This window comes from Carcharhinus amblyrhynchos, chromosome 28 (genome assembly GCF_965287045.1).
Source record: "Carcharhinus amblyrhynchos chromosome 28, sCarAmb.v2.hapA, whole genome shotgun sequence".
Taxonomy (NCBI): domain Eukaryota; kingdom Metazoa; phylum Chordata; class Chondrichthyes; order Carcharhiniformes; family Carcharhinidae; genus Carcharhinus; species Carcharhinus amblyrhynchos.
This window is the reverse complement of record NC_137351.1, coordinates 18729689-18756928: the sequence shown is the minus strand read 5'-3', so window position 1 is coordinate 18756928 and position 27240 is coordinate 18729689. Positions and strand designations below refer to the sequence as shown.

General features: G+C 41.8%; 1 protein-coding gene across 1 annotated transcript in view; it reads right to left on the bottom strand.

The window, feature by feature from the left end:
• Positions 1–14733, bottom strand: part of nnt2 (nicotinamide nucleotide transhydrogenase 2) — a 71606-nt gene extending 56873 nt beyond the window's left edge. Inside the window, exons 1-2 of the mRNA XM_080214355.1 lie at positions 14617–14733; positions 9940–10132 (exon numbers count right to left, since the gene is read on the bottom strand). Coding sequence (XP_080070481.1) covers positions 9940–10078 — 139 coding nt within the window. The 5' untranslated portion in view covers positions 10079–10132; positions 14617–14733. The remainder of the gene's footprint in view (positions 1–9939; positions 10133–14616) is intronic.
• Between the last annotated feature and the right edge of the window lie 12507 nt (positions 14734–27240).

Genomic DNA, 27240 nt, shown 5'->3' with positions numbered 1-27240 from the left:
ACTAAGGGACAATTTAACATGGCCAATCCACCTAACTTGTACATCTTTAGACCATGGGAGGAAACCGGAGCACCCGGAGGAAACCCACACAGACACGGGGAGAATATGCAAACTCCACACAGACAGTGGCCCGAGACCGGAATTGAACCGGCCCTTGGTGCTGAGAGGCAGCGGGGTTCGGGTCTTGGGGGGGGGGGTGAGGTGTGCCAGGCATGGGAAATCTGGTAATGCCAAAAAGCTTCAGTGGTCCAGGAGCATGCTGGATGAAAGGTACGTTGACCCCGGAAGTGTGGACCACCCTTTCGCCGGGTACTGGCGGGTTTGCATCACAGGTTCCCATCTTCAAATACCATCATCTGCTGTCTTTTTTAAATTTATTTTGTGGGACGGGAGCGTTGCTGGCTGCGTCAGCATTTATTGTCTGTTCCTGACTCCCGTTTCAGAGGACATCTGACTCAACCACAATGCTGTGGGTCCTAAGGGCATTAGCAAACCAGGTGGATTTATAGAACAATCAATAATGGTTTCATGGTCAACATTAAACTTGCAGTGCCAGATTTTTTTTATTGAATTCAAATTTTACTATCTATTATGAGATTCGAACCTGGGTCCCCAGAGCATTACCCTGGGTCTTTGGATTACAAGTCCAGTGACAATATCACTGTGCCACTTGTCTTCAATTGTGAAAATGAATATTGAGGTAAGAATGAGGCACTGTTCCTCCAGCTTTTACTCGGTTTCATTGCAACGATGTAGGAGAAAGGTCAGATTGGGAAGCTCATTATCACACTTGCAGAGGGAACAGAGGTTTGCAGCAAAATGATTGCCCAATGTGTGTACAGACTCCCCAGCATGGAGAAAATTGCACAATGAGGAGAAAATACCAGATAAGAAGTTGGTGAAATTAATCATTTTCTCGACCAGGAGACTGTCTGTGGCTCTGGATTGTGAGGACGAGGGGAAAGGGCAGGGATTGCACCTTTGGCATTTGCGTACAAATATTTTGAAACCTGAGGGCTGTAATGTGCTGTTCCTCCAGTTTGTGTTGGGTTTCGCTACAGCATTGCAGCAGACCAAGGATGGACATATAGGCATGAGAGCAAGTTGCTGAATTGAAATGGCAAGCGACAGGAAGCTTGGGGTCATTGCTGCAGACTGAGTGAAGGAAAGGCAGACAACTGGTTCACAGGCGTGATAGACAATTTTAGGACAGGCGTATTTCTTCACACAAAGTGATTTCTAATCAGCCGGTACAGGTTATCAGGACAAGTAGCTCAGACTAAAAGATTGAGCTTGTTTAAGAAATATGTTGCTCCAAAGGGAAAGCGAGAGGGACAGTATCCTGTGAGACAAGATCAAGTGGGCTTCCTCATCCAAAGGTAACGTAAGATTTTGGTCTCAATAATGTTTTTGAACTTGTTGCTGAGGCCAATCTAACTGGGCTTGATATCTGATTTTGTGCACGTGGAATCATCAGTCATCACTTGGTACCTTCCGGATTAGGTCCAGTTGAGATTACATGGATGTGAACTTGTCCCATCCCACTGTGTCAAACAACACCCAAGCATACAACAATGCAGCCCAACTACTTTCCATCTGCAGCCATGCCAGGCTAAAAATATTCTTACAGGGAATAAGCTTTCCTCCAACTCCACTTTATTTCTCTATTTAAAAGACACTGTAATGGGAATTCTTGAGTCTTAACTATGTCTGTCTTTCTATGGAATGCAGTGAGCATTCTTCCTTTCTGTTCTACCAGGGCCCCCACCATGACCTATTTTCAGACTGAGTTGAGCAGCTTAATTAATTTTGCTTCTAACTTCCACCCTCACCTTAACTCCCAATAGTCCATTTCTGGCTTTCACCTTCCTACTGTCAACTTCTTATTTTCATGTCGGAAAATAAATTGCCCACTGATAACTACAATCCTTTGACTTCAATAGCTAACTTGATCGTACTTCTTCTCACACTGCTTCTCATAAAAACTCATTTCTTTTTCCTCGTTTCTGCCTCTGTTGTATGTGTGATACAGCCAAGAGCTCCTGATGTGTCTTCCTTTTCCATCTGGTCACTCCAACCTTTTAAATAACACAATAATGACCTATCACACAGCCAATTTGTGTTTACTTAACAGGAAAACTTAGTTTAGCATTAACAAAAAGGCCACCCAGGGGTTTGGGGAGATATCAATAACCAAGTAGCATTAAATAACATTGCAAACGGAGCTAAAGATTAAATAAGTTACACGGTCTTCATAGCAAGTTATTCTTTCCCCACGGATAGTAATATTGATGTGGTAAGATACCAACCATCAACTGGGCCATCCTGCTGCAGTGCCTCTCACTGAACAACTAATCAGGCTACCCTGGGTTCCACTCTCACCTACTCAAAACCTGGTCAAAATTTCTTCAGAAATGTTTCTGTTACCATTCCCACACCATGGTTTCTGGGCATGGTTCTATCGCTGGCTTCCCTGTTCCGTTACTTGGTGTTCCATGGCAGGATTGTCTGTAGATGTAGGTTCAATGCCCACCTGTATGATGCTGAATCTCAGTTCTATCTCTCCAACACCACTGTACTACCAGGCTGATTGCCCAATATCCATTCTTGAGATGGCCAAAGTTATTGGCCTGAATTCTCCCGCAGATGGACAGTCTGCATAAAAATGCTGGCAGAGACTTAAATCTGAAGCCCTGCCTCTGAACTTGTCCTCTGCCATTTTTAAAGGAGGGGACGGTGGGTTGGGGGGGAAATGGGAGGCTAGATCTAAACAGCACATCCATGGTTCATAGAGGCAGCTGTTCATATCAGCAGTTGCATCCACACATGTAATTTTGATGTAAGTAGGTACAGATTAGACCAAGTCCTTGTGGATGCATTTGGATAGCTTTTTGGAAAGGTTAGGTACTCCTTTGGGAATAGTTTCAGGATACCTTTGAGAAGGAGAGATAACCCACCCTTTAGAATTGTTAAAAGCAGATACAATTATGTGTAAAACGTGCACAAACTCACTGGAACTACTAGACTGTTAAAGGATTGTCAAAGCTGTTGAGGAATTGAGTAATGTTGGCCTTTAAATTTTAAAAAATTAAGAGTTAAAAAAAAGTGCTTGATATATCATGCTGTTGACACCTAACTTAAAATTCCCATACTTTAAGCCCTTCACATTCTCGTTTCTATAACCTTGTCCAACTCTAACAACCTCTGTCCTCAAAGACTCCATTTCCTTGATTTCAGCAACTTCCACACCCTCTTCTCCCTTCACACTGCCACTGGTATTGTGCCTTCATCCATCCAGGCACATGCTCAGGAATTTACTCCCTAAACCCTTTGCCTCCCCACATCCTTCAACCCAACCACTTTGACCAGGTTAATACCTCGTTTTCAACGCGGTGTTCACTTTGTCTGATGCTGCCTTTGTGAGGCAGCTTGGGGTGCTTTTCCACATTAACAGATGTTACATAAATACAAAGTATTGTTGTCAAGAATCAACTAAGTAGGTTAGGATCCAATACAGGTCTGATTGGGCAAAGATGGTTCCTGTACGTAAGTTTTCCTGGTGCTAGCCCATGAATGACCAGGTTTATTTATTTACTTCAGTCTCAGGGTGAGTGGGCTGTTGGAAACGCCCACCCTAGTTCCATGTGGGAAGGTGGTAGCAGGTTTTGAAATTAAAGTTTATTTATTAGTATTTGCAGATGACACCAAGATTGTGGTCTAGTGGACAGTGAAGAAAATTATCGCGGATTGCGATGGGATCTTGATCAACTGGGCCAGTGGGCTGACAAATGACAGATGGAGTTTAATTTAGATTAATGCGAGGTGATGCATTTTGGTACATTATCCCCTAGTGGCCACACTCAGGTACCTGTTCGGGTACATGGAGGAAGAATTTCTCCTTGTAACCAAGCACTGCAACATTTCAATGAAGTGGAACAGCACATTATAAAGTCAAACACAGTGATGGGAGACTGAAGTCATATACTGGCTAATGGCAATGATGACAAAGTTTCCTGACGGACAATGCTACAATTGCAGGTCCCTTTTAGAGTAAAGCAGGACTATTTTCAGAGCGAACTGAGAGCAAGTGATGTTCACTGAAGCTTGTACTCAGGAGCTGGATTTTTCCTCAGTAAGGACAGGAAGAATATCCAGAAAAGAAAAGTGGAAACCAGCGTTTAGAGTCAGAGATTTATAGCATGGCCCAACTTCTCCATGCTGCCCTTTTTTTTTAAAACACGCCTGAGCTAATCCCAATTGCCCATGTTTGGCCCATATCCCTCCAAATCCATTGTACCCACGTAACTGCCTAAATGCTTTTGAAAAGATAAAATTGCATCTGCCTTTGCTACTACTTCTGGCAGCTTGTTCCAGACACTCACCACCCTCTGTGCAAAAAAATTGCCCCTCTGGACACTTTTGCATCTCTCCCCTCTGGACACTTTTGCATCTCTCCCCTCTCACCTTAAACTTAAGCCCTCTTGTTTTAGATTCCCCTAACTTTGGGAAAAGATATTGACTATCTACCTAGTCTATGCCCCTCATTATTTTACAGACCTTTGGGCAGCAGTTTGTAGTAAACCATGGTATCACAAGTGCCAGCAATCTCCAGCCCAAGGACCAATTTTGCCTCCCGCCCCGGAAACACCTGCTACGTTTGTACGCAGCTTGAGGATCAGGCTCATCTGCCGTGCAAGGAACTGCAGAACCAATGATCAGTGAGGTTACTTAGGTGGACAATAATACTTGTTAGCGAGTGATCGCTGAAGACATTACTGCTACACCACCATAACCACAGATAAAAGTTATAAAAGCAGTTAAATAGTCTACAGGAGTGGATTGATAGATTTATTTTTGTGGACTTCTAACCAGACGGTGGAGTTCAAATTCCACTCTCACTGATGTTTGAGTACACCTATTAACCTTGCAATGCTTGCCAAATAGCATGGGATGAAATGAAACTGGGCAGCATAATAGGCGATGACGGAAGGTTGGATCTCTAGTCTGTTTCATGGAATGATGCTTCCCTTTAGCCAAAAAAGGGGAGCTGAGATGACAATCAGATCAGCCATGATCGTATTGAATGGTGGAGCAGGCTAGAGGGGTTGAGTGGCCTACTCCAGTTCCTAGTTTGTATGTTATAAAGTCATAGAGGTTTACAGCATGGAAACAGGCCCTTTGGCCCAACTTGTTCATGCTGCCTTTTTTTTTAAAACCCCAAACCTAGTCTCAGTTGCCTGCTTTTGGTCCATATCTCTCTATACCCATCTTACCCATGCAACTGTCTAAATGCTTTTAAAATGCTACTACCTCTGGCAGTTTATTCCTAGACACTCACCACCCTCTGTGTGAAAAAATTGCCCCTCTGGACACTTTTGTATCTCTCACCTCTCATCTTAAACCTATGCCCTCTAGTTTTAGACTCCTCTCCCTTTGGGAAAAGGGATTGACTATTTAGCTGATCTATGACTCTAAAATAATGAGATCTTTATAAGATCACCCCTCAGCCTTCTATGCTCCAGAGAAAAAAGTCCTCGTCTATCCAGCCTCTCCGTATAACTCAAACCACCAAATCCTGGTAGCATCCTAGTAAATCTTTTCTGCACTCTTTCTAGTTTAATAATATCCTTTCTATAATAGGGTGACCAGAACTGTACACAGTATTCCAAGTGTGGCCTTACCAATGTCTAGTACAACTACAACAAGATGTCCCAACTCCTGCATTCAATGTTCTGACCAATCAAACCAAGCATGCTGAATCCCTTCTTCACCACTCTGTCCACCTGTGATTCCACTTTCAAGGAGCTATGAACCTGTGCCTCTAGGTCTCTTTGTTCTGTAACTCTCTCCAACGTCCTACCATTAATTGAGTAAGTCCTGCATTACCTCGCATTTATCTAAATTAAACTCCATCTGCCATTCATCAGCCCACTGGCCCAACTGATCAAGATCCGATTGCAATCTGAGATAACTTTCTTCACTGTCCACTAGGCCACCAATCTTGGTGTTATCTGCAAACTTACTAACCATACCTCCTATATTCGCATCAAAATCATTAATATAAATGACAAATAACAGTGGACTCAGCACTGATCCCTGAGGCACACCGCTGATCACAGGCCTCCAGTTTGAAAAGCAACCCTCTACAACTATTCCCTGGCTTCTGTCATCAAGGCAGCTTTGTATCCATTCAGCTACCTCACTCTGGATCCCGTGAAATTTAACCTTACGCAGCAACCTATCATGCTGTCCCTTGTCAAAGGCCTTGCTAAAGTCCATGTAGACAACATCAACTGCACTGCCCTCATCTACCTTTTTGGTTATCCCTTCAAAAAACTCAATCAAATTTGTGAGACATGATTTTCCACTCACAAAGCCGTGCTGACTGTCCCTATTCAGTCCTTGCATCTCTAAATGTCTGTAGATCCTGTCTCTCAAAATATCTTCCAACAACTTACCTACCACAGATGTGAGGCTCAATTGCCAGCTACAACAAATAGTGGACAACAGCAATAGAAACATAGAATATCTACAGTACAGAAGGAGACCATTCGGCCCATCAAGCCTACACTGATGATAATCCCACCCAGGCCTTATCCCCATAACAGACCACAATTAGTAAGGATAGGCAATAATACCTCCTCCATGATCATCCTCAACACCCATGCCCCACAAGGCAATGTCCTCAGCCCCTTACTATACTCCTTATACACGTATGACTGTATGGCCAAATTCCCCTCCAACTTGATTTTCAAGTTTTCTGATGATAGTGGGTTGGATCTCAAACAATGATGAGATGGAGTACAGGAAAGAGATAGAGAATCTGGTGAACTGGTGAGACAACAATAATTTCTTCCTCAATGTCAACAAAAAGAAAGCGATAGTCATCGACTTCACAGACAATAATGGAGGCAATGCCCCTCCACTTTATCAAAGGGGACGAAGTGGAAATTGTGAAGGCTTCAAGTTTCTAGGTGTCCAGATCATCAACAACCTGTCCTGGTCTCTCCCAATGCCGACGCTATAGTTAAGAAAGCCCACAAATGTCTTTACCTTCTCAGAAGGCTAAGAAAGTTTGGCATGCATACTATGACTCACACCAACTGTTACAGTGCCCCATAGAAAGCATTCTTTCTGGTTGTATCGCAGCTTGTTTTGGCTCCTGCTCTGTCCAAGACCACAAAAATGTACAAAGTGTAATGAATGAAGCCCAGTCCATCACTCAAACAAGTCTCCCATCCATTGACTCTGTCGATACTTCCAGCTGCCTCGGAAAAGCAGCCAACATAATCAAAGACCCCACGCACCCCGGACATTCTCTTTTCCACCTTCTTCCGTCGAGAAGGAGATACAAACATCTGAGAACATGTACCAAATGATTCAAGAACAGTTTCTTCCCTGCTGCCATCATGGACCTACCTTGTATTAATGTGATTTTTCGCTACACCCTAGCTATAAAACTGTAACTCTACATTCTGCATTCTCTTCTTTCCTTCTCTATGCACGGTATGCATTGTCTGTATAGGGCACAAGAAACAATACTTTTCACTGTATAGTAATACATGTGACAATAATAAAATCAAATCAAAAGATTGGAGAGGTTGGGACGGTTTTCCTTGGATAAAAGAAGGCTGAGAGAAGATTTGCTAAAAGGTATGGACAGGGTAAATAGTAAGAAATTGTCTCCACTCAAGAAAGCACAGATTCAAAAAGGACTATAAATGATGTGAGAAACATAGAACATTACAGCACAATACAGGCCCTTCGGCCCTCGATGTTGCGCCGACCAGTGGAACGAATCTAATGACCCTCTAACCTAAACTATCCCAATGTCATCCATATGCCTATCCACTGACCATTTGAACGCCCTTAAAGTTGGTGAGTCCACGACTGCTGCAGGCAGGGCATTCCATGCCCTTACTACCCTCCGAGTAAAGAGCCTACCTCTGACATCCGTCCTATAATTACCACCCTTTAGTTTAAAGCTATGTCCCCTTGTGTTAGCCATCACCATTCGAGGAAAAAGGCTCTGACTGTCCACCCTATCCAACTCTCTGATCATCTTGTATGCCTCAATTAGGTCACTGCTTAACCTTCTTCTCTCTAACGAAAATAACCTCAAGTCCCTCAGCCTTTCCTCGTAAGACCTTTGAAAAAAATTATTGATCTAGAGGGAGTCTGGAACAAATTTCCTGAAAGAGTGGTGGAGGCAGGTTTGATCAAGGTATTCAAAAGGAAATTGGATTGCCACCTGAAAAGAAAGAATTTGAAAAGGAAAATCAGCGAGTGGGACTAGGTTGATTGCTCTTGCAGAGAGCCAGTGTAGACTCTGTGGACTAAATAGCCTCCTTCTGTACTATAAAGATTGTGATTCTGCAATAAGCATTGCTTAAAAAACACGGCTGAAGTTTATAAGTTAGCCTCATAGTAGCAAGTTAAGAACTATGTTTAGGATTCTATTGAAATATATTCTGCAACTGGACACAATTGCATTGAATTGAAACACTATCTATACCTAGTATCACTAGGAATAAAGAGAAGTGTTAGGTGGTTTAAAAGTTCCATGTTGCAACATGGAATTGACAAATGCATCTTTTTGAAAAGGAAAGTTGCTTCAATATTAGCAGTGAAACTTGTCACACATTCCTCTGACTAACAAAGAAGGGGCATTAGGTGCCAGCCATGTACTGGGGCAGCACAGCGGCACTGTGGTTAGCACTGCTGCCTCACAGCGCCAGGGACCTGGATTCGATTCCTGGCTTAGGTCACTGGCTGTGTGGACTTTGCATGTTCTCTCCATGTCTGCATGGGTTTCCTCCAGGAGCTCTGGTTTCTTCCCATAATCTGAAAGATGTGCTAATTAGGTGCATTGACCCAAAGAGGCGCCAGAGTGTAACGACTAGGGGAATTTCACTGTAACTTCATTGCAGTGTTAATGCAAGCCTTACTTGTGACTAATAAATGAATAAAATTTACATACGCAATGATTTTTTAAAAAGCCTATGAGAATTAACTTTTAGCTTTAGTAAAAAGCTGTTGGAAACACAATGAGATGAATCCTACAAATTCTATTTTGCCTTTTGAACATAGAATTAGCAAGGCAAGGAACTATTTATGTTTAATGCAATTTGCTCAATACTCTGAAGGTACCCTACATCCTGGAAGAAAGACACTATTTCCTTACACAAATTCTATATGAACATTATACGCAGCTCTCAGCAACTCCCCTTTCACTGCACACATGCTGGTTTCACATATCACTCCTTTATTGGCAGGGACGCGTTCTCAAGTTTGAGTAAACAGTTGCTGGGAACACTGCCCAACATGGGCCTCAGAAAGGCTAACCAGCTAGTCAGACCTGAAACAAGATCAAGCATTTTTCCTGGACAACCCAAGGAATCATAACATGCACAAGAACATGACAGTCAAACTTAAAATACTGGGGCAGCACATTGGCACAGTGCTCTTTGACACAAAGGAAGCTAAACAAGAACTTTCAGATGGTTAAATTATATTTGTCTTTATTTCATATTTAAATATTGATTATATGTGAGTACCATATGGAAAACAATGTGGAGATTTGTCCTCATGTTCCTATACTGACATTAAAAGTAAAGCACAAGCTGATTCTGCAGTTCAGTCAGTATAGCAACAGCTATACATAATCACGGTTCCCCACATCCATCGGTCATCCACATTAGTCGTTTAAAGGCATACAAAGCTCTGTACTTTTCATGAGCCTGCACAAATAGAATGGAATGGAATGTGCATTGTGCACCGTGAGCTTCCAAGGGGAGCAAACCTCTAGATAGTCAAAACATGTCAGGAGGTTTTAAATGATGTGAAATAAGGACACATGCAAGTAGCTCACAGGAGCAACTCACTCCTCTTGTTTAACTACATGCAAACTAATATATTAAAAGTATCACAAAACTTTACCTTTAACTGCTTGCTGGTTCCACAACACCCGGTAAGTTCTAAAATAACGTTTGCATGGTGTTTGCTTAACTGTCACATTTGGTACACTGTGGAACAATGGTAAAGAGCAGCACATCGCACCACGGAATAAACTGGCCATGATGAACAGCGGGCGAGGATTGTCCTTCCAATTTTATTTTCAAGTCAAGCCACCCTAGAGAGAAGGGGAAAACAAAACTTAGAATGCAGATAACAGGGAGGCCAGCATTCCCATAAAGCCAGTGACAGATGGTTAAGTAGATGCTGCGCTCTTTTTGACTTGGCACTACACCTCTACTATTAAGACTATTGTAACACCGGAGATTGTTGCAGCACAGGTTGGTGTAAACCAAAACATTTCCTCTCATGAGGAATTCTTTAAATGAAAAGGTATGGTGTCCAGTTCTAATGTTGTGGGATGCATTACGATGATCATCCGAAAATTAAAAGTTGCAATTCTGCTGCTGTAGTTAAAAATGGATGAATTCACCAAACCTGTACCCTGCTTAGGGATAGGATTACAACATCAGAGCGCTTATTCTCCTCGCCGTGCAATCTTCAATCAGAGCATATCACTGGGAATACAGCATCAATGAATTTATTCCTCAATTAATCATTAGTTGATTGGAAAGCTCACAGAACTGATCCTGATCAAAGGGCAATAAGCTAAGAGTTTAACCAGCATGTGGAAAAGAGAATAATCTATCATAATGAATCTGAGGCTTATTGTGCAATTGATAAGCAATAAAATATAATCTGACACTAATGCATGTGGAAGGAAGATAAGTGTTCAGGAGAAAGGAAAGTAAATTATTGTAAACATATAAATAAATATATCACTTATGGTTGAAAGAATGAATCAACATTGTGATACAGCTAAACAATTATGTCTCTGAGACAGATCGATTTTTGCATAGCTATTAACTCAGATAAAATTTAGTGCAATTTGTAATCAGTACTATACCCATACTCATACCTGTTACTACAAAGCTACCGCAAGCAACTTTCTTTGCTCATCCTGTGCTCTCACTAATGTCTCAGCTCGACTGAATTGGCTTTTCTTCCAATTGTCACAGATTTTTGAATATCAAATCCTCCATTTTTCCCTGCTGTCAATTAATTTCCTTAATTCAATACTGCTTTTCTAAGAACTGCTTTGCACCCTAAAATTGTGCCACATCCACTCCTTCCCCAGCTACACTTAGCAGTAAGTATTTACTTTAACAAGTGCTATTTTGGATCTATTGCGGTCTGCTATTTCTTTTCCTTAATTACATAGGCTGCAACAATTCCAAGCTCTGTTGTGTTATTTATTTTGGGTTTTGTTACAATTTATCACAGGGAAAATGAAACATCAATATGGCCCAAGTCACAATATTGACAGCACTGCTACAGAAATTTACTTCTACAATCCTGCTGCTGGATAAATATTATCAACATGGATTATGTAACAAATAAATGGCTGAAGAAAATGATACAGCAAACTAAATTGTCCTGATAAATAAACTTAAGGTTCAATGGCATATATTATTGATGTGATGTGGAGATGCCAACATTGGACTGAGGTGGGCACAGTAAGTCTCACAACACCAGGTTAAAGTCCAACAGGTTTATTTGGTAGCACAAGCTTTCAGAGGGCTGCTCGTTCATCAGGTGTGTGGAGAGTTGGGTTCACCAATAGGGTATATATAGACTCTGTAGGTGCAGGAGAATGCACAGAGTCTATAGATTATCTTGCAACTGAGTCTGTGTCTATAAATGCCCTATTTGTAAACCCAACTCTCCACTCATTTGATAAAGAACAGCGCTCCGAAAGCTCGTCCTACCAAATAAACCTGTTGGACTTTAAACTGGTGTTGTGAGACTTCTTACAATGTTATTGATGAATGCTAATGCTATGTGAGAAATCTGGAGGAGCTCAATAATGTACAAAACCTGTCTGTGAAAGGGATATGGGAGTGCTAGGGAATAAAAGTAACCGTGTGTCTGTGATATGTGTTTAGAATACTGTCCAACTCCAGCAGCTGGATTTGAATTCAAAATAGTTTGAAAATGAGCTCTCACTCTCAACTATAACAGTTTCACATAACCTATACTTGATCATTCCCAGTGTGGTTCTTACAAACTCATGAACGTGACAGATGATGACGTACTAGAGAATGCAACATTTTTGCCATGTTGGAAATCTTAGTTTTAAGTCCATTGAGGCATGGGGGGGTAAAGGGAAGATGAAATAGCAACTTACATATTTCACTAGAAATATATACTGTATTATTCAGGTTTCAGGGGAGATGTAGGAACATTCTGCAACTTCTGAGCCTCCAGCCTCAGAAAGTTCACACTCGAAACTTGTTGAACTCAATGTTGAGTCCAGAAGGCTGTAACATGCCTAATGGGAAGATGAAGGGTTGTTGCTCTAGTTTGCATCAGGCTTCGCTGGAGCACTGCAGCCCACCAAGGATAGACATGTGGGCGTGAGAGTGAAACATTGAGTTGACGTGGCGAGCAACAGGAAGTTTGGGGTTATGCTTGTGGACTGAGCAAAGGTGCTCCGCAAACCGGTCACCCAATCTACGTTTCATCTCCTGCATTGGGAACAGCAAATCCGTGGACAAAATTGAAGGTGATGCAAGTGAAATGCTGCTTCACCTGAAAGGAATGTTTGGGCCTTTGGTTAGTGAGGAGGGGGGAGATCAAGGGGTGTTGCGATTGCATGGGAAGGTGTTGTGGGATGGGGATGAAGAGTTAGGGCTCAATGGAGGATTGGACCAGGGTGACCAGGAGGGTGTAGTCCCTGTGGAATGCTGACGGGAGGTGAAGATGTGTTTAGTGGTGGCATCATGCTGGGGTGGAAATGGCAGAGGATCGTCCTTTCAACATAGAGGGTTGTGAGGTAAAAAGTGAAGACATGAAGGACCCTGCCATGGTTCTGGGAGGGAGGGGAAGGGGCAAGGGCAGAGGTGCAGGAGATAAGGCACACAATTGTGTCCAACCTATCAACCACAGGGTTAAAAAAGTTGATTGTCACTCCACACGCAATCCTGATTGTAAGAATACACAGTAGCACAGAAAGGATCTATAACTCTGACAATCATAAAGTAGTGGATTCAATCAAGAAAAAAAATAGAATGATCATTAAAGATTCAAGAGTGTTTAAGAACGATGGTATTTGTAAAGAGAAAGATGGGCATGTGAAGCTTGAGAGATGAAATTAAGAGATTAAGTTGCTGACAGAGGTTATTGTACTTGCAGATTTTTAAACTGTAAGTTTGTTCCTATTAATTCCCTTTGTCTTGAAAGCTATCCCAATCCTTACAGTGCAAAAAGAGACCATTTGGCCCATCGAGTCTGCACTGACTCTCCAAAAGTGCACCCCCTCCACCAATAACGCCATGCTTTTACCATGGTCAATCCACCTAACCTGCACATCTTTCGAGTGTGGAAGGCAACTGGAACACCTGGAGCAAACCCAGGCCAACACAGGGAGAACATACCAACTCCACACAATCATCTGAGACCGGAATTAAACACAGGTTCGTGGCACTGTGGGGATAGCAGGGTAAATGCATGGGGTTATGGGAATAGGGCCTGGGTGGGATTGTGGTCGGTGCAGAGTCCACGGGCTGAATGGCCTCCTTCTGTAGTGTAGGGATTCCATGAAAATGTTTTAAGTGAGAAAGTCATTTGAGTCAAGTATGCTCTATGCAGAGTCCATTTGTGATTATTTTATTGTTAACTTTATACCCCACTACCATAACGTGATACTGTTCTTTAAAGCAAAAGTCCTTCTAGGATCTCACACTTGAATAAGAACATTTGGGCTGAGCAATGCTATTAATACTTCTCAAACTCCAGTCCCTCTTCCAGGAGAGGACAGTTTAGCTCCTTTTTAACGATGTCCAAAATAAAAACCCTTTTGCCGGAATCTGTCCCATGTGGCCACTATGACAGTTCATTGGGAGAGAAGGAGAAGCTTACAGGCTGGATTTTCTACTGGTGACAACATATAGAGGACCTTTCAGATGACATGAAATCAAACCGTTTACTCCAATAGGTGGCTGCTTCACAAATGATCATTCTACAACGCAGGCGTTGCTAGGGAGTTTATGCTAAATCATTCTGTTGGGTATAAGTGGGTCACAACACAATATTCTGGTCCCAACAAGCGACTGATGGCAATGGAGGACAATGACACCAAAGGGCAGAGAAGGACAAACTTGAGGGGGAATAGAAAGGTCAGTAAAATCTTCATCCTTACTCCATGTGTCCAAAAACAGAAATCCTGAATGATCAGGTACTGTGCTGACACCAGCATTTTAGGAGGAACAAATAAATATTTTTCTAAAAAAGGACAACAAAGGCACACAGGCCAAAATGAGTGAAACTGAAAATGCACTGCCAACGTTCACATATTTTGCTTTGTTTTTGCAAAATAAATTGTTGGGAGGGTTTAATCTTCTAATTTTGAGGTAAATCTCCTCAATAACCTTCAGATTTGGGATTGATCATTAAGGCCATTGGTTGCAGTCGAGAGAGAGAGAGAGAGGGAGGTGGAAGATTAGCCTCTCTCTCTCTCTCTCTCCACACACAAACACACAACACAACAAACACCACCTCATCCACTCCCGCCTCATTCACCCGATTCAAAAGGAAACCCACCTACAAAGCTCGCCGGGCCGAGCCGGGCAGCAGATCCGCCAGGCTCCGGGAGACTCAGTCAGAGAGAGGGAGGGATTTCTCTCTCTTTCCCCCTCCCCTGTGACCTTCAGTCACGTCAGACGCCCGCTCTTTCCTCTCTCTCCTTTTAGTAAACCCTCATGTGATTGTGCGGCAGGAAGAAGGCTCGAGTTGGTGGCGGAACCCGGTACTGTTAGCTGTGTGTGTGTGTGTGAGAGAGAGTTTACAGACTCCACTGTATTCATCCCCCCTCATTCTCACTCCCCAAATCTCTGCAACCCCAGTGCTAACCAGCTTCCCACCCCCTTCCCCTCCCCCCCTCTCCATTTTACTCATTCTCTCAGTTCTCTTGTTCTTGCTTCTCAATGTCAAAGCAAAGAAGGGCATGGAGAATTAAACCAAAGTTTTAAGTTTATTTACTACTGTCACAAGTAGGCTAACATTAACATTTTATTTATTACTAGGCTTACATTGACACTGCAATAAATTTACTGTGAAAATCCCCTAGTTGCCACACTCCGGCACCTGTTTGGGGTACACTGAGGGAGAATTTAGCTAGGCCGATGCACCTAACCAGTGTGTCTTTCAGACTGTGGGAGGAAACTGGAGCACCTGGAGGAAATCCACACAGACACAGGGTGAACGTGCATACGCCACACAGTGACTCAAGTCAGGAATTGGAGACTAAGGCTTTGAGACCAAGTGGGGATTCTCAATCCCCCGCCACACTTTTGCCAATAACAAGACTAGCAGTGTAAATGTCTGAGAAGCAGTTTCTTAAACATGCTTTGATGGGATGTGGGCATCACCTCTTTGACATCCAACATTTGTTGCCCATCCCTGTAACCAGCCTTCAAAGGAAGGGCATTTGAAAGTCAACCAGATTGCTGTGGATCTGGAGTCACTGTATGGCAGAGTTTTTTCTTAAAGGACATTAGGGTTGTAGAGTTGGATTTTCCTCCCCCTCTGCGAAGTGTCTTGCAGAGAAAGGAGGCAGTGACAGCTGGTGGGTTCTTATAGTCTTGCCCTTGTCAATGGGATTTCTGAATACACTCCTCGCTACCAGGAAATCAGTGGTGGGGATGTACCTTCAGCAGAACCATAAGATCCTGCTGGTGTAAATGGCAGCAAGATTTTGGCAAGAGAGTTTCACAGCACAAAGAAAGGCCTTTCAACCCATGTCTGCACTAGGAAGCAAGCATCTGTCCATTCCAATCCCATTTTCCAGCAATTGGCCTATAGTCTTATATGCTGTGTAGCTCAAGTATTCATCTAAATGCTTCATTAGTGAACCACATGGGTTTTTACAACAATCAATTTTATTTTAACTTCACAAAAAAAATTCTCAAAATCATGTATCCATTAAAACGTCAACTAAAAGCATATATTCTTAAATGTACATTTTCCTGGAATGCATTTACATACCATGGACAGATTTAGTGATCTTGTCCATCAAGTTTTTTGCCTACCTATTCCATAAAAAGGAATATTTTTAACAAGCAATTATCTACTTGTGCAAAGGAAAAAAAATTACACAACACCACTCATACTAGAGATGACAGTTCATTTAACTGGCAGACATTGTTGCAGCACCCACGTTCTAATGATCCCCATTCCTAACAGCATCTTTCAATTGAATTTAAATTTGCCAAGGTGGGATTTAAACCTATGTCCCCAGAGCATTGGTCTGAGTCTCAAGACTACTAGTCTAGTGGGCGGCACGGTGATTAGCGCAGCTGCCTCACGGTGCCAGGGACTGGAATTTGATTCCCAGCTTGGGTCACTGTCTGTGTGGAGTTTGCACATTCTCCTTGTGTCTGTGTGGGTTTCCTCTGGGTGCTCCGGTTTCCTCTCACAGTCTGAAAGACATGTTGGTTAGATGGATTGGCCATGCTAAATTCTCCTTCAGTGTACTTCTGATCGATAAGGGAATTAAGGGTTATGGGGAGCAGGCAGGTAAGTGGAACTGATCCACTTCAGATCAGGCATGATCTTATTGAATGGTGGGGAAGGCTTGAAGGGCTAGATGGCCTACTCCTGCTCCTGTTTCTTATGTTCTTATATACTTGAACAAGTTCTGGAGTGTGGCGACTAGGGAATTTTCTCAGTAACTTCATTCCAGTGTTAATATAAACCTACTTGTGATGCTAGTAAATAAATTCCACATAACACTTAAATGATATGACCATTATACCACCAGCTCTCTTGTGTTGAGAACAGTGAGTAAGCTCTCTTTGTTCCAGGCCCTATTATAGAGCCGGCAGCTCTGAAGCATTACTTGGAGAGTTGAGCACTGCTGGGGCATTTACCCCCTGTTAAGAGCAGGATCATCACCGGTAGCTGCCCTCCAACAAATCTCCTGAAATTGTTGAACTCCTTGTTGAATCTGGAAGCTGACTATAAAGTCTTCAATGAGATGCAGTTCCTTGAGTTTTCCCTCGAGCTGCATTTGAACAGTGGAGGGGAATGTGGGTATGGGGCGGAAAGTTAAAATGACAGGCCATCAGCTGTGCAGGGAAATGGTTGTGGACTTGAATCAGTGTTCCACAAACAGTCACCCAATCCTCCATCTCAGTGACTGAATTGTGAGCTGGGAATACAGTATACCAAATTGAATGAAGTGCAGGTAAACTTCTGTTCCATTTGGAAGGAGGGTCTGTGTCCTGGATGGGAAACGAAATGAAGGAGCAGGTGGTGCATTTCCTACTCTTACTGTGAGAGGGGGAAGGGGTGTTGAGTGTGATTGAAGAATGGATCAGAGTGTCACAGAGGGAATGCACCTTCAGAATGTTGAACGGGGAGGCAAGTGTGATATGGAGACAATGGAAATGGCAGAAGATGATTAGGAAATTAGTAGCTGAAGACAACAGAAACGTTACTATGGTTCTGGTGGGGGTAGGGAGGGAGCGGGAGGAAGGACTGCTGAGAGCAAGAGTGCAGGGTATACAGTGGACACTGGTGAGGGTTTTGACCATGGTGGAGGGGAATCCTCTGTTGTAGAATAAGTAAGAGTTATAAAAAAGTCCCATTGGTATAGGAGATGGAATTGTCAAGAAAGATGTGGTAGAAGTGGAGAAAATGGGAGAATCAATAGAGTAGTTCAACATGAGGCAGAGTTGCAGAAAATGTAGTCAAGGAGACTGTGGGAGTCAGTGGGTTTATATTGAATATTGGTCAAGAATTTGGCAATTTAGTGAAATGATAGCCCTTTATTTTCACTTGTGTTTTGTTGACTTGATTTATTATTGTCACATGTGTTAGTATACAATGGAAAGTATTGTTTCTTGCATACTATAGAGACAAAGCATACTGTTCATAAAGTAGGAAACGTGAGAGTGCAGAATGTAGCATTACAGTCATAGCTAGGGTGTAGAGAAAGATCACCTTAGTGTGAGGTAGGTCCATTCAAAAGTCTGATGGCAACAGGGAAGAAGCTGTTCTTGAGCTGATTGCACCTGACCTTTTTCCCGACGGAAGAAGATAGAAGGGAGAATGTCTAGGGTGCGTGGGGTCCTTAATTATGTTGGCTGCTTTGCTGAGGCAGCAGGAAGTGTAGACAGAGTCAATGGTTGGGAGGCTGGTTTGTGTGATGGATTGGGCTATATTCATGACCTTTTGTAGTTTCTTGCTGTCTTGCGCAGAGCTGTATCAAGCTGTGATACAACCAGAAAGAATGCTTTCTATGGTGCATCTGTAAAAGTTGGTGAGAGTCGTAGCTGACGTGCCAAATTTCCTTAGTTCTTTGAGAAAGTAGAGGCTTTGGTGGGCTTTCTTATCTACAGTGTTGGCATGGGGGGACCAGGACAGGTTGTTGGTGATCTGGACACCTAAAAACCTGAAACCCTCGACCATTTCTAATTTCTCCCTGTTGATACAGACAGGGGCATGTCCTGCACTACACTTCCTGAGGTCAATGACAATCTCCTTCGTTTTGCTGATATTGAGGGAGAGATTATTATCTTCTTGCCCCCCTGCATGTTTGGAAATTAGATTGCAAGTCTGTGCCATTTAATAAAGGCAAAGTTGAGCAATAAATATCCATTTCAACTTTCTGTTCTTGCTTAGCAGGTCAAAGTTTCAATAATTTAACCTGTTTTTAAGCTTCTGGTCTACGTCACCCCAAAATGTGTATCTTAAAGTTTAAATTATCCCTTTATTGTATTGGCAGGATCTGCTTTGCTAATCTTTCATTGAATATCATGTTCTTGATCATGTTAAAATGTACAAAGACTAATTTACAATAGCCAAGCCACTATAACATGCTTCTTTCCTTGCAGCTGATGGGTCAACTGGAAAGAATGTTGAGTATAGGAACAGGTCACACAGTCTTTGTCAGTGCTGATGTTCCATAAGAACCTCTTCCCACTTTATTTAGCTGTATCAATGTAACATATTCCTTCCTTCAGGCTCTTTAATGCATTTTAAAGAACGTTTACCTGTTTCAACTTAATTCATGGATAAGATGTTAAAATGTCAGCCCAGTTAGGTTGTAGATTTTTTTTATTCCGATTAAGGTTTGAAACACCAGGCTGATGAACTTTTTGCTTCTGTTATGTCTCTTTATGGAGCAGTTGCAGGTCAGATGCAGTTGTGAAGCACAACTCCCTTCATGTTTCCCCACAAGGTATCTGAACCTTAATGTCACAGAGGCAAATTCTTGCCATGCCACAAAAGCCGTCTTTGTGACCCGCCTGAGTAAGGTGGGCAATCTTGTGGTGAATTTTTACAATCTGGACCTGTGCTAAGAGTCTTTGTTGTTAAAATCAGTTAAAATATAAATTTGTTTCACATTTGCGGTTGCTAACTTGAGATGTTAGTTGTCAACTGCCCACTCTTACACAGCTGCTGTAATCTAGGTATGAGTCATAGAATCATAGATTCATTCTGCACTGTAATCGTCTATCTGACATCAAGAGACATTGGTGTCTTTCTCCACTAACTACCTTAATACTCTCATCATATTCTTCGTTTTTTTTAAAAAAAATGTCTTCAGTGATGGTTTACAGCAGAGAATTCCACATTGTTGTTGCCTTCTACTTTGATTTTGATTTGATTTGATTTATTACTGTCACATGTATTGGGATACAGTGAAAAGTATTGTTTATTGCGCACTATACAGATGAAACATACCATTCATAGAGATATAGATGAGGAGAAGGTGCAGAGTATAGTTTTACTATCATAGCTAGGGCGTAGAGAAAGAACAGCTTAATAAATGTAGGTCCGTTCAAAAGTCTGATGGTAGCAGTGAAGAAGCTGTTCTTGAATTGGTTGGTATGTGGTCACAGACTTGTGTATATTTTTCCTGAGGGACGAAGATGAAAGAGAGTATGTCTGGGGTGTGTAGAGTCTTTGATTATGCTGGCTGCTTTTGTGAGGCAGTGGGAAGTGGAAATAGAGTCGATGGATGGGAGGCTGGTTTGCGTGATGGACTGGGCTATTTTCACAACGCTTCATAGCTTCTTGCAGTCTTGGTCAGAGCTTGTTTTTAATCTTCCCTTTATACTGAGTACCTTAAACATGTGTCCTTTTATTACCGTTTTGTTGATCAGTAGAAATGATCTATCACGTTTTCTCGCGGCAAAAGGTACCTTTGGCAATAGGTGAAGAAAAACCTGCTCTTGTATGTGTTGCCAGGAAGGTGTTGATGCATAAGCACAGGAGTTAGTAGAACAAACTGTACCCTATATATATAGTAAAAAGTCTGACAACACCAGGTTTTAGTCCAACCTATTTATTTGATAATATACTCACAAGCTTTCGAGGGACACCCTCTTCGTCAGGTGAATGGAGAGTTCTGGCCTCAGACAGAGCATATAAAGCACAGACAGTTTAGAGATTACTGATTAGAATGCGAATCTTTACACCTAACCTGCTGTTCAAGACCTGAAGTGGCTGATAATGTGAGTGGAAGGAGCACTGATCACAGTTTAAAGAGATGTGTATTGTCTCCAGACAGTACAGTAAGTGAGGTTTTGCAAACCCAGGCAAGTCACGGGGGTTACAGATAGTGCGACATGAACCCAAGATCCCTGTTGAGACCGTCCTCATGTGTGCGGAACTTGGCTATCAGTCTCTGCTCAGCGACTCTGCGCTGTCGTGTGTCGTGAAGGCCGCCTTGGAGAATGCTTACCCGAAGGTCAGAGGCTGAATGCCCGTGACCACTGAAGTGTTCGCCAACAGGAAGGGAACAGTCTTGCCTGGTGACTGTCGAGCGATGTTCATTCATCCGTTGTCGTAGCGTCTGCATGGTCTCCCCAATGTACCATGCTTCGGGACATGGGGAGACCATGCAGACGCTACGACAACGGATGAATGAACATCGCTCGACAGTCATCAGGCAAGACTGTTCCCTTCCTGTTGGCGAACACTTCAGTGGTCACGGGCATTCAGCCTCTGACCTTCGGGTAAGCATTCTCCAAGGCGGCCTTCATGACACACGACAGCGCAGAGTCGCTGAGCAGAGACTGATAGCCAAGTTCCGCACACATGAGGACGGTCTCAACAGGGATCTTGGGTTCATGTCGCACTATCTGTAACCCCCGTGACTTGCCTGGGTTTGCAAAACCTCACTTACTGTACTGTCTGGAGACAATACACATCTCTTTAAACTGTGATCAGTGCTCCTTCCACTCACATTATCAGCCACTTCAGGTCTTGAACAGCAGGTTAGGTGTAAAGATTCGCATTCTAATCAGTAATCTCTAAACTGTCTGTGCTTTATATGCTCTGTCTGAGGCCAGAACTCTCCATTCACCTGACGAAGAGGGTGTCCCTCGAAAGCTTGTGAGTATATTATCAAATAAATAGGTTGGACTAAAACCTGGTGTTGTCAGACTTTTTACTGTGTTTACGCCAGTCCAACGCCGGCATACCCACATCATGACATATATATATGTCAGGGCAGAAAGCTGAAGCAATGAAATGTTACAATTATAACATTTTAATGAAGATGGTGCTACTTTACATTGTCTCAAACTTAAAAGTTCAAAATTTCATACAAAGTTTGAGTGAACCTAGAGTTATGTGGCCAGTCAGACGACTTTTAGAGATGTTATCAGCAATTCTTGCGTTACACTCAGTTTGCAGTCTTTTTTCCTCTCCATTTTGGGGTATACTTGTACGAATTAATGTAAGTAAGTCCTTCTCCATGATGTAGTTGATTAACCATACAAGAAGTTGATATGTTTTTAAAAGATAGACTTGTAACAGGAAACAAAGAGCGTTTGTGCCTTGATTAGAATTCTGCAGAGATCAGTACTTGTTTTGTTCTTTCATTTTGTCTAACTTTACATCAGATATCTAAATGCAGGTTTTGCTCACTCAATGTTGTAGTTGTGTTCCTGCAAAATGCGACTTTAGGCCAAACAATGTCAAGCGAATGAGATTTTCCCAACATAAAAACTGGAGTTAGATTCTTTTGGACATTTCTCAGTTAGAAATGAAATGAGATGGTTGTCTGTTTGGGCAAGTTTTATTTGCTAGACTCACTGGCTGTGTGTTCATCCCTGTCAGGCCCTCAGTCTATTTTGGAGAAAATTCCTTTTACTTACTCACATACTTAATACATCATGGAATAGTTGGTGGCAATTCATTATTTAAGTACTGCGCATTAAATCTTTGTTATCACTGAATTCAGTATGAGCGAGGCTGATTTAACCAATACATTAAAGTTTCTATCATAGTGGTCTGCTGGCAAATGATGTTAATCATGAAATAAAAGCAAAATGCTGTGGATGATGGAATCTGAAACAAAAACAGAAAATGCTGGAAAGTCGCAGCAGGTCTGACAGCACCTGGGGGGATTCTATAAAGCCAACATTTTGAGTCTGGATGACCCGTGGTCAGAGCTGTTAGAGTGAACGTACTGATGCTAAGGGGATATATACGTTCCCTATATTGTCAGCAACGATATAACAGAACAACATTGTCTGAATCAATGTTAAGTGAGGAATTCCTGTACTGATATTTGTCTAATTTAGAAGTGGCAGATTGTATAATAGCAACTCCTGATCTTGGGAATATATTACCATTGAGTGGCATGGTGACAATTGTTAGCACTGCTGCCATTCAGCCAGGAACCTGGGTTCGATTCCCAGTTTGGGTCACTGTCTGTGCAAAGTCTGCACGTTCTTCCCATGTCTGTATGGGTTTTCTCCAGGTACTCTGGTCTCCTCCCACACTCCGGCACCTATTCAAGTACACTGAGGGAGAATTTAGCTTGGCCAATGAACCTAATCAGCACGTCTTTCAGACTGTGGCATCAAGGCCGCATCATATTTATCTAAGCAGATATTTTGTGGAAATATTTAAAGTCCACTTGGATGTCATGGTAAAATAGTTGGAAGATTGGTATGTTGAGCAGCAATTTCCCATTGCTGCAGTTTCTACAGTAGATTTGATATGTAATAGACTTGATCCTATAAATATTTTAGAATTTCAGAATATCAAATAATTAAACTTTATTTTTGGAACATTTAACTTTACAGTGCAGCAAAGATGTCATCAAGGAGTGCGTGCTTAGAAATGTTGTCTGCTGCTACTATTACACTAAAGATTGGAGCTTCAATGAGGTAAAATACCTTGAAATTAATCAGATACAGATCATAGAATGTACCACATGGGAGAAAGCATCTGATCCACTGGGCCTGCACCAACTGTTTGGAAGAGCTATTTAGTCTCATTCCTTTGCTTTCCCTGTAGCCCTACACATTTTTTTTACTTTTAAAGTAAATATTCAATTCATTTTTGAAAGTGATTATTAAATCTGCAACGATTGAGGAGAAGGAATTTCTTCTTTAATAGAGGTTCAAAGATGTCTGAATTAGGTGGATTGGTCATGATAAATTGTCCATTAGTGTCGGGGGATTAGCAGGGTAAATACGTGGGGTTACAGAGATAGGGCCTGTGTGGGATTGTTGTTGGTGCAGGCTCAATGGGCCGAATGACTTCCTTCTGCACTGTGGGGATTCAATGAAATAGAGAGGTGCAATTGTTACAAAAATTGTAGAATTGAAAATTTGGTTTATGATCAAAGCCACATAAAATCAGGAGCTAGACGTACAAAAATGTACATTGCTTTCACATTCAATTAGTTTTAAATAGTAAAATATATTTACAGCAGAAGACACAAGTGGCAAGAAAAAATGTTTATAAACTGCACAATGCTTTGTATTTTTCCAATAAACGCATGTATAACGATGGGAATCTTACATTATAGATGTAAACACATTTCCTCCATTTTACAAATAATGCACTAAAACTCTTTGGTATTCAAACATGCATCTTTATACAATGTATACCTTGTTATTGCACAAAGAGACAATTCTTAACCAGTTGCTTTAATTGAGATCTAATATTCTGTAGAAGCATGAACTTTCATTATAGAAGTCAAATTTGGGCTTTAAACATTTCTGACTTCAAAAGTTTTATTTCTGATGTTTACGCCACGAGGAGACAAAAGCAACCTACCTAAATATTGAAAATAAAAATTAATCTTTTTTTTATAAATTAGTGTGTGTGTATATATATATATATATTCTCATGCTTTGTTGAGTAACAATCTTGACAATATATGAACAATGAGCCATTATATGAATTAATTTTATACACAAATGTTTAAATGCAATATCTTGTGCTTGTCGGAGAGATAGGTGACAGTAAAGTTTTAGCCTGTGACTAGTGCTAATTACTGTGCTTTTTGGAGATAGTGAGAGACAGGATGAAGGATTGATATAATCTTAAGCCCTTAACTTCTGTCGAACAAGGAAGACTTTTCTCCCTTCTAATTGCACTATATTTGATCCTAGTCAGAAGAGAGCTGAAGTGCCACGGTTATCCAATTTCCCATAACTATTCACCTTTACGCATGACCTTCCTCTTCTTTGTAAATCAATTTCAAATGGCAGTCAAATCATGATTTTATGCAGTCACGATATGACTGAATGGAAACTAACGTCCAGGATACATGGGAAAAGAAATCTATGAATATGCGTCAGTCTTAACAAAGTACAACACTTAAGTCAGAAAGTTGTGACGTCAGCTGGAATTCTCTGGTCTCGCCTGTGGCTGGGATTCTCTGGGTCACAGTGCAGTGGATGGAGTTTCGACTCATTGCCAAATTCTCCGGTCTTGCCGACAGCAGTGGCAGGGTTGGAGCATCCTGGCCTTCAAGTCTCACTCCCAAGATTTAAGCACCTAATCTAGGCTGACATTTGAATGCAGAGCTGAGGGAAGGCTGCAAAGTAGGAGATACCAATTCTCACTTAAGATGTTGAGTATGGGTCTTACTTGCAGACACCTATAAAAACAGCATCCCTTGGCACTATTCTTTGAAGAGCAAAGCATTCTTCAAGAGTCCTAACCAGCATTTGTCCCTTAACCAATATCAAAAAAAACAGATTACCTAGATAGTCTATTACTGTGACCTTGCTGTACAAAATTGGTTGTCATGTTTCCAACCTGTGGAAAACTGGCACATCTGGATCTGTCTTCAGAGGGATATGAAGGTCAGAACTAATTATTGATTGAGTGAATATTCGAACACCACATCCTGAAATTGTTAGATTGTTTACCTTTGGTATAGTCTTTTCCACTGTTACGATCCCTATTGGGACTGAAAACTTTAAAAATGATATTCAAATGTCCAATGCAAGGATGACGCAAGTGTTCCCGTTTTAAGACTTTTAGTATAATAAGTCAACTAAAAGTAACATTGACTAAAGACTATTTTAGTAGACAACTTGTGTTTAAATTATAGGACAGAACTTTCCCCTTTTACTTTCAATACTGAAAAATCTCCTCTGCAGTTACACTTTACAAATCCTTTAAGTAAACATTCAATTTCTTCAGAACCAATCCAAAGTGATTCTTGTCTTCCTTTCCCAGCCTGGTGATGATTAACCCAAGGACTGTCCTTAATGACGAAGGTTCTCCTGGAAATTCTTCTGCTAGTTCAAGCTAGGTGAACCTTCAAGCCTCATTTTAAATCCTCATGAATTTGGTCTTTTCAATGTGAACACAACCTCCTACCTGAATGGTAAACCATGCTTGCTGTCTCTATCTGCCCTCTCTCTCTTTCCCCCTGGGATCCTGGCTGACCTCCCTGTCTGTGAAATTCTAGGATTTGTATTTAGGAGAATCATAGAATCTCTGCAGTACAGAAGATGGCAATTTGGCCCATTGAGTCAGCACTAATGCCCTGCCTGCAGCAGTTGTGGACTCGCCAACTTTAAGGGCGTTCAAATGGTCAGTGGATAGGCATATGGATAACATTGGAATAGTTTAGGTTAGAGGGTCATTAGATTGGTTCCACTGGTCAGCGCAACATCGAGGGCCGAAGGGCCTGTACTGCGCTGTAATGTTCTATGTTCTAACCACAATCCCACCCAGGCCCTATTCCCATAAACCTAATATTTACCCTGCTAATCCCCTTGACACTAGAGTTAACCCCACATCTTTGCACTGTGGGAGAAAACCCATGCAGACATGGGGAAAATGTGCAAACTCCACACAGATAGTGACTCAAGGGTGAAATTGACCCCAGGTCCTTGGCGCTGTGAGGCAGCAGTGCTAACCAATGTGCCATCGGGCTTGTAATTCAATTCTGTTATTCCTCCCAAGCACCCTTCCTCTCACAAAGCCCATCTCTAAGGCAATGTGGAGCAAGTGGGTCTTTTACCTTAGTGATTAGCTATCCTTTAGAAGCCTAACTCCATTCTATCTCAGAATTTAATAACCAGCTTGAAGAATAGTCGTTTACAATATGACATTCTTCACACATCCCTTAGACCTTGGAAACTAATAGTCCATCTACTGCCAGTACAGATGTTTCTGCCATTGTCTACAAGTCTGATCAACTTGCGCCTGCTTCCCTCCCCCTTTAGTTTTCATCAATCAATCGGCCCAGATCTGTTTTCTGCCGAATTCAGAACAGGTCTCATGACCTCCTTCATTTTACCCAAAATTAAAACAAAGTCCCAGAACATAATAATCTTATATAAAACCTTGCACCTGTAACACCACACTGAGCATGTGAAACAATTTTCTCATTAAACAGGGTGGGACTGTTAGAAACTGATGATATTTCTTCCAGAATCTCAAGTTGATTCTTTAAAGCACTTCAAAGAATTGAGCCCATGCGTGGAATCTATGAGATGAATCCTGCTGGACCCATGGCTAAGGCACCCAAGTTGTGGATACAGCTACTGGAAATGCAGTTTCATAGGTATCAAGGAGTATGGGGTGAAATGGGGATATCAAACCAAATCATTGTGAAACTGACTAGAATACTATGTGTTCCAATGAGATACACTAGCAACCCAAGGTACCAAACTCAGAATTTGCAAGAAAAGTATATTAATATATATAATTTGGAGAACTGAACAAAATGAACTAATAAACGCCAAGCTTTGCAGTGATGTAACTTCACTAAGGAATTTCTGGATTACATCATTCCAAGGATATGAACTTTTAACCACTCAGGGTCGCTGCCCTTGTGCAGCATGGGGTAGCAAGATTATGCAATAATTGGTAGTGATACTGCATAGAATAGAATCCCTACAGTGCAAAAGGGGGCCATTCAGTCCATCGAACCTGCACCAACAA